Source organism: Thunnus maccoyii, chromosome 11 (assembly GCF_910596095.1).
Source record: "Thunnus maccoyii chromosome 11, fThuMac1.1, whole genome shotgun sequence".
Classification (NCBI taxonomy): Eukaryota; Metazoa; Chordata; class Actinopteri; order Scombriformes; family Scombridae; genus Thunnus; species Thunnus maccoyii.
The window spans coordinates 20,232,567-20,240,106 of NC_056543.1; the positions used below are offsets into that span (position 1 = coordinate 20,232,567).

Below are 7,540 nucleotides of genomic sequence, written 5' to 3' on the forward strand. Positions count from 1 at the left end.
TTAGGGTATAGCATGAGGTGCATATGTGTGTGTGTGTGTGTGTGTGTGTGTGTGTATGAGCAACCTCCATACACTAACTCTGTCATTGTCACTATTGCCCCTCCTCATATTTCTCTCTCTCGGCATTTATGATGTCATAATGAATGAATAAATGATGTGTAAACAGTGCAGGATAATCTGGAGGGAGAACTGTTAATTAACTGGTAATGAGAGAGCTACATGGTTTAAGGAGTGTGGAGCATGTGTAGGTGCTGACTACTCCCTCACACCGGATTGTGTCCCTGTCTTTTGCGAGGCAGCAGTGACATTGGTTTACAAAACGCCTGTCACCATCTATTAGAGCAGAAATCGGTCACAGGAGATTCCCTCATGAAGATGTATCATACACAAACTCTCTTGTCACATGCACACCCACCATATAAACCTCTATGATCCAGTGGGCAAAAAACATGTTCTCCTGATGACATTATCTGCCATTATATTTGACGTTTAAAATAAAAATACAGATTTTTGGCATCAATATTTTAACAGTCTGTGAATTGCCTCCCAGACATGTGATGCATTATTGAGAGCGAGCTGCTTGCAGTTTGAAATATGTCATGGGTGATTCTCATTGACAGCAGGGATCCTTTCAGGAGACAAGGAGATGAGAGATACTGTAGACATGTCTTTAGTCTTTCTGGGTGTCCTCAGGAAAAGGGCTCCACTGCAGTCTGGCTCAATGAATGTGATATTACATATTGATTCCTGAAAATGCTCACAAATTTCACAAAATTTCTCCTTATTCCATTTAAATGGTCAGTGGAACCACTGATGCACGCTTCACTTGACTAACAACACAACTCTGAAATGTAATAACTTGGAACTTAAAAGTGGGTGTTTTAACATTGAAAACAGCAGTCTCCACGTGCACAAAAACACAGCTTATTTTTAAGTAACTGTGCCAAAATCATTTTTTCAGTAGAGAATCAGTCTGTTTCTCACCAATTCTCTGCTGCTGCTGTTACTGGCTCTGTTAACACCATGAGTTGTGAATGCATTATTGATTACAGCACTGCGTTTCTAATCTAGAGCTGTGTGAGATATTTGTTCATGCTTACAAATTAATAATACATGCCTACAATTTAATTATAAGATTTCTTACGCTTACTGGGAATCTCCCCCCCAAAACTATTAGGGGTTTGTGTCCAGATACGCCATCTAGTGCATAAAGAAGGAAACAGCAGTAAAAGACAGCAACAGCTTGGTTCATAAACATTAGTATATACTGTATATTACATGACATTATTCATATCTACTTTCTAAATACCTTTTATGGGTTTAGTTTTTTTTAATTGACTACTTTAAGAACCTCTCATTCATGCAGGTTTTCTTTTTCCAGTATTAATACATGTTGCATGCTTCCTTTTCAAACACATCTTGCACAGGATTTATTCAATCAAGATTGTTTAACCTCAAAAGAAAATGACTAAACAGTAAGTCTAACTCCACATCCAGTCAGAATTAGCCTTAAGCCATGACATGACAGGCCAACCAAGAAAGAAGAGATCTCTGGGTTTCATTCAGTGATTTTCTGTGTTTTTATTACGCTACACATCTGCCAACACTTTGTTGATGTTTGGAAATATGAGCTGCAGTCCAGAGCAAAGAATCCACATGTCAGAAATTCTTGTTGAGGCTTTTTAATCTGCAAAACCAAATCAAGGACTTCAGTAGTGTACAGTGAAAGAGACAACCGTTTTATGATGTATGAAACATGATTTAATGACTTGCAACACAGAAGATAACTAAACGCAGTGCTCCTGAGGCCATTTTATTTCCATACTTAATTCATAGTTTAAAACGTACAGTGTAAGTCAAAGTAATATTTGGGAATGTTTACAGATGTGAAATCAGCGTGACCCCTGCTCCAGTCTTCACATGGTTGTTCCAAAGCTGGTATTCACTTTGAGTTAACTGTTCAGAGAGGAGATTGTTGCATGACAGGATTAAGTTCAAACTGGTTTTTTAGAGGCACGGTAGAGCTTCACTCACATCAAAGTGACCTGGATTTGGCCATCAGCTCACCCCTCCGCAGAAGCCCCCCTGCTCTGACCACAACCCTCGACTTCTACCCTAGAAATGTCCGTGTTAAGTCCGCTCCACTGGTTGCTGTGGTGTATTGCTGGGACAGGCAGGTAGAGTGTCGCTGCGGGGACTTCCGCACACACACAAAAAGACATCTCAGCGGTCTAGCGAGCGCTTCTGGATTGCTTCAGCCACCACGGTGCGCAGAAGAGCGATGACAGAACGAGGGTCGTCGCTGCTTATCACAGCGCTGCCTGACACAATCATGTTGGCTCCTGCCTAGAGCGAATATGAGCAAACACACATTGTAAGAGTAACTCCCATTTCAGTTTTAGGTTTGTTTTTATATTAGGCTGATATGTGTTTGTATTCCTTACCTCAGCACACTTGTGAATGGTGTCAGGGCCGACCCCTCCATCTACTTCGATGTCTAACGAAGGGAATTGACTCCTCAGCCAGCTCACCTGGTCACATGCACAGAAACACAAAACACATGAAACAAAGGCTCAAAACCTGCCCAACACCATGTTACAACACATTTGGTAGATATTATCAGGACTGAAAGAAAAGCTTTGATGAACAGGTGATTCTATCGGGCTGTAATCGGTTAAGTCAAACCGGCTTTCCCACTTGTGTTAAAAAAAGAAACACAGCGAGAGAGACATCAGAAGATGAGAAATAAGACAGCACTGAATCTGAAACGCATCTTTATTTACTTACTTATGTAATGATGTAATAATCTTGTGTAGTCCTGTAGTTTAACTAAAACTTGTATGAAACTACAGCTGCAGACTGGAATCTTGCATCATTGTGAAAGTGAAACTGCACCTGGCATTTTTGTAGTGTTAGTCTGTAATTTAACAATTAAGCATGAATATATAAGAAACTAGTTAGTCTTTTCAACATTCGCACATCTCCCGCTTGAAACAGGTATATAATAATCATCTTGCTGAGATATACAATTGTTGTTTATAGGCTACAACTTGTTTCAGCTCTCATGCATTTATTTTGGTTGAAGGGAGCTCTGCTGAGCATTTCATATCTTAGTTCCAGATCAAGTATCAGAAGTGGGTCGCAGTGGCTGTTTCTAAATTCATTACCAAGTCCTTCTAAGTCCTTAGTTTCTACTAGAGATTTACTAAATCAGGTTGCACCATTAAAACCTAAGAAATGTCTTAGCTAGTAAACACTTTGGTAAAGTGTAAATTGGTTGCTAGGAAACATCCGTAACCCTGTCCAAAAAGAAGCAACCAACAATAGGAAGTCACCGCAGCATCACAAACTGTACCATAATTCCCAAAAAAATAACAGTTTTAGGGGCCAAAAGAAAGAATAAACTAAACTTCCAGTCCCTTGTGAATATAGGTCTGACTTTGTTTTATTTGTATCTGAATACCTAGATGAATATGTGTTTTAGAATTTGTAGTATTCATGCAGTTTACAGTGAGAGGGAAATATTCGATTATGCTAAGCTAACTAAAATTATTTGATCATTTAGCCTAACATTATTGGCATAAAGTGTTGTAATTTGAGGTTTTGTGTTCTTTGTCTGTGGAATCTAAAGTATCAGGTCAGATATGTTGACCATTTTCCACATTACCTCTTTTACTCTTTAATCGAAACAGGTCAAATATTAGCAAGCTAACGTGAGCTTTGTCAGTTGGTTCATTCAGCTATCTTATGCAACAGTTCCACCTGGCAGTTGGTAAGTGTAAATATTTAGGAACAATGCGCCTCTACGTAAGCACTAGTTTGTGTTGTGTAACTGGTTCATTCAGTGATATGTAAATCTCTACTTAGTAAACACTTACGTTTACACTTAGGCTATGTCTGAACTTACTAACTGCTGACTGGTGCATTTGCCTCCAGGTGTCTAAACTTGCTCCTCACCTGCTGAAGACTGAGAAAGATCAGTAGCTATAAATGGAACATGAAAAATTGGCCAGTACTGTTGTAGTGATAAATGAAGTTGTGTAGTTGTCACTGAGCTTAACTTGTTCATGGTTTCTCCAGAACTTTTGATAACTTTGCTACTAGTTTACATAAGTTCAAATACCATGTACAAATTTGTGCTTCTGTTGTATTTCAACTGTGAGGGAATTATAAGTAGGCTGCATCTACTTTGTCTCACTCTACTGTATGTATGTCATAGTGCCTCAAAATAACAGAAGAACCATAAAAGTGGCACAGACCAACAACACACCACTGTAGGTGGTTTGTAATATTCAGTGTATACTGATACTGTATCAAACAGGTGCAGATTTACTGTGCACTGAGCTTTGAAGCTGTAGTTTGTGTTATTTCCTCTTACTTTTTCCAACTACCTGTGGTTTGTCCATACCTTGGGCATCATGTCCTCCATAAACTTCTGTCCTCCAAAGCCAGGTTCAACAGTCATGACCAGAGCCATGTCAATCTGGTTTGCCCAGGGTGCTAGCTCTTCAACTGTAGTACCAGGCTTTATGGCCAAACCCACCTACAAAATTCACAGTGTTACTATGAAAGATAATCTGAAAAATAAATTTAGTCTGGTACGAATACAAATACATTTCTCAGAGTTTTAAAGTTTTTTCGGACAAGCCTACTACATATGTGGTTTCTTAAATACATCCTAAGATTCATTACACCATTATTCCACTGATTAGTGATATTCTACTCTATACAGGTCTAATGTTGTTCAGTCTGTTTATTTTGCAGCAGCATTTTCTCACCTTCATGCCACTCTCTTTTATCTCCTTGATGAGGTTTCCAGGGTTGGTGGTGGCCTCTAAGTGGAATGTGTACTGGTTGGCTCCTGCTGCAGCCATGGGCTTCACCCACTGCTCCGGCCGAGACACCATCATGTGCATGTCTGCAACATTAACACAATCACAATACATTCCACGGCACAGAAGAGGCCTCTTATGACTCAGTTCAAAAGGATAATTAAGTTAAGTTATTTTTAGATAAAGTGTATTTAACTTCAACATCGGTTTATTCAAAGTGCACATCACCCAAAGAGTCTCTGTACACTTTACAAGTTAATAAAAACACCACCAAAAAGCACACAATGTTACATGTAAAAGTACACACACTTGCACAATATAACAACAAGGTTGAGGTAAGGAATTTAAAAACAAAGATTGTTTAACTGGAACAGGGTTGGGGTAACTACTTGTCAAAGAGGAAAACATTTAGTGATTTGAGTTCCCAGCTGGTGAAATCAGGAGAGACCATAATAAGAAAAGAAAAGATGTGTTTTCAGCCTAGATCTGAGAGTCTCAACAGATCTTGCCTCCCACACGTGTGATGGTAAGTCCCTACCACCAAAAGATTATTTGTTGAATCTAGGAACAGTAAAGTAACCAACATCAAGAGAGAGTAAAGGATGTGATGGAGTATACAGAATAATAAGGCTGAAGATATATGAAGGAGCCAGTCCATTTAAAACCTTATAAGTAAGATGCAGAATTTTGAAATCAGCTCTTACTTGAACTAGTAGCCAATGCAAAGACATCAGTACCAGTGTTATATGACCCAATTTCTTAGACCTTGTGAGGACTCGGGCAGCTGCATTTTGGACAAATTGGAGACCTTTGGTTCCTGTCTTAGGTAGGCAAGAGGAAACTGAATTGTAGAAATCCTTTCTGGATTTCAGCTTCTGAATATGATAGAATGGGCCATATTTTGGACATGTTACGAAGGTGGAAGAGGGTAGTCTGTGTTATATACTTGATGTGTGGCTAAAATGTAAGAGAAAGATCAAATGCTTTTCCCGGATTCTTAACTGTATGGCTCTGAGAAATTGTGCAGCTATCAAGATTAATGGAAAAATTTGTGAAAAATGATCTGAATCTAGCTGGATCAACAAGCAACATTTCGGTCTTGTGTGCATTCAAATGCAGGACATCATTGCACATCCAGTGATGGACTTCTGACGAGTACATCTCTAATTTAACCAGCTGGGAGGAATCATTGACTGTTTTTGTGTTATCAGCATAGCAGTGATACATTATGTTGTGTGGGGATAGGGCTAGGCAATATATCGATATTATATCAATACTGTGATATAAGACTTGATATCTTAGATTTTAGATATCGTACTATTGTGATATGGCATTTGTGTTGTCTTTTCCTAGTTTTAAAGGCTGCATTACAGTAAAGTGATGTAATTTTCTGAACTTACCAGACTGTTCTAGCTGCTCTATTAGTTACCTTTACCTACTCAGTCATTATATCCACATTATATACACCAATGCTTATTTGTTGTGTAAATATTTTGTGAAAGCACAAATAGTCATCCCTACAATATTGTGACAATATCAATATTGAGGTATTTGGTCAAAAATAATGTGATATTTGATTCTGTCCATATCACCCAGCCCTATGTATGTATGTATGTTTTTTATTCTCACCAAAGAAAGGGTCTTGGCCTATTGACTTCCTTAGGCACTCTACCATGGGATGACCAAATGTGATGTTGGGGACAAAATGCCTGCAAAAGGAAACAAAAAAAAACCAAACATTAACTTGCAGCTGTGATGAAATTCTCCCATCTTGCACAAACAGTTGCAAAGTAATGTCTTGCATAAGTGTAACGAGGAAGATAAATGTCAAAATTAGCAGGGCAAGAACAAGATTGTTAGCATAGAATAATATTTCTCACATCTATATAGAGAGCCATCTCACTGATGAACCACATCAAATCCAGTTACATAAATATTGGCACCCTCAGCTTAACTTCTGACAGGGTAGCTTAGCTTGTTGGTGTTAGCTAACTTTAGCTCTCAAGCACTGAACTTCCAATCGGGTAATCCAGCTAAGTAACTACTGATAAACTGACCCGTCCATGACGTCGAGGTGCAGGTAATCTGCCCCGCACTCCATCATCCGCACACACTCGCTGCCCAGACAGGACAGGTCGCTGCTCAGGATGGACGGACCGATCTTCGCACTATAAGACATGCTGTTACTGCTGTTGCTGTGTGGATGCAGCCAGGTAGCCTCTTCTTCTTCTTTTTGTGCTTTTTCTTTTTCTTCTTCTTTGGGGTTTAACGTCAGTTTTCATCCTTGGCGTTGCATTACTGCCATCTTCTGGAGTTAATTGACTCCTACAGTATCCGGTTTGTCAGATTATTCCTACCAGTGCTGTTCTCTAAAGAAAGCTGACCAGACACCAGTGGTGGAAAGTAATAAAGTACATTTACCAGTAAGTACTGTAGGCCTACTTAAGTATAATTTTGAAGTACTTGCACTTAACTTGAGTATTTCCATTTGGTGCTACTTTATACTTCCATTACTCCATACTCCACTATATTTATTTGACAGCTTTAGTTACTTTTCAGATGATTTGACACAATGGATAATATAAAAAGCTTTTAAAATGCAACACATTGTTAAAGATGAAACCAGTGACATCTTACAAAAAGCAGTGTGTAGTCAAGGTCACATTTCAGATATCTATGAGTTTTTAACAGCTCCACCAAATAGTGAT

At 38.9% G+C, this 7,540-nt stretch overlaps 1 protein-coding gene across 1 annotated transcript; it reads right to left on the reverse strand.

The window, feature by feature from the left end:
• Positions 1-1,666: 1,666 nt before the first annotated feature.
• On the reverse strand, positions 1,667-7,062 carry rpe (ribulose-5-phosphate-3-epimerase). Its single transcript, XM_042426421.1, has 6 exons — positions 6,890-7,062; positions 6,462-6,541; positions 4,779-4,918; positions 4,409-4,543; positions 2,445-2,531; positions 1,667-2,346 (listed from the first exon to the last, which is right to left on the reverse strand). Exons 1-6 carry the CDS (start codon positions 7,009-7,011, stop codon positions 2,224-2,226), a joined length of 687 nt encoding a protein of 228 aa, XP_042282355.1. The 5' UTR covers positions 7,012-7,062; the 3' UTR covers positions 1,667-2,223.
• Between the last annotated feature and the right edge of the window lie 478 nt (positions 7,063-7,540).

Excerpts from the sequence above, each read along its gene's own strand:
- rpe (XM_042426421.1), bottom strand. The coding sequence starts at position 7,011 with ATGTCTTATAGTGCGAAGATCGGTCCGTCCATCCTGAGCAGCGACCTG. Across the intron at positions 4,919-6,461 it reads AGGCCAAGACCCTTTCTTTG|ACATGCACATGATGGTGTCT; the intron begins GTGAGAATAAAA and ends TTAATGTTGCAG. Across the intron at positions 4,544-4,778 it reads TAAAAGAGAGTGGCATGAAG|GTGGGTTTGGCCATAAAGCC; the intron begins GTGAGAAAATGC and ends TGAATTTTGTAG.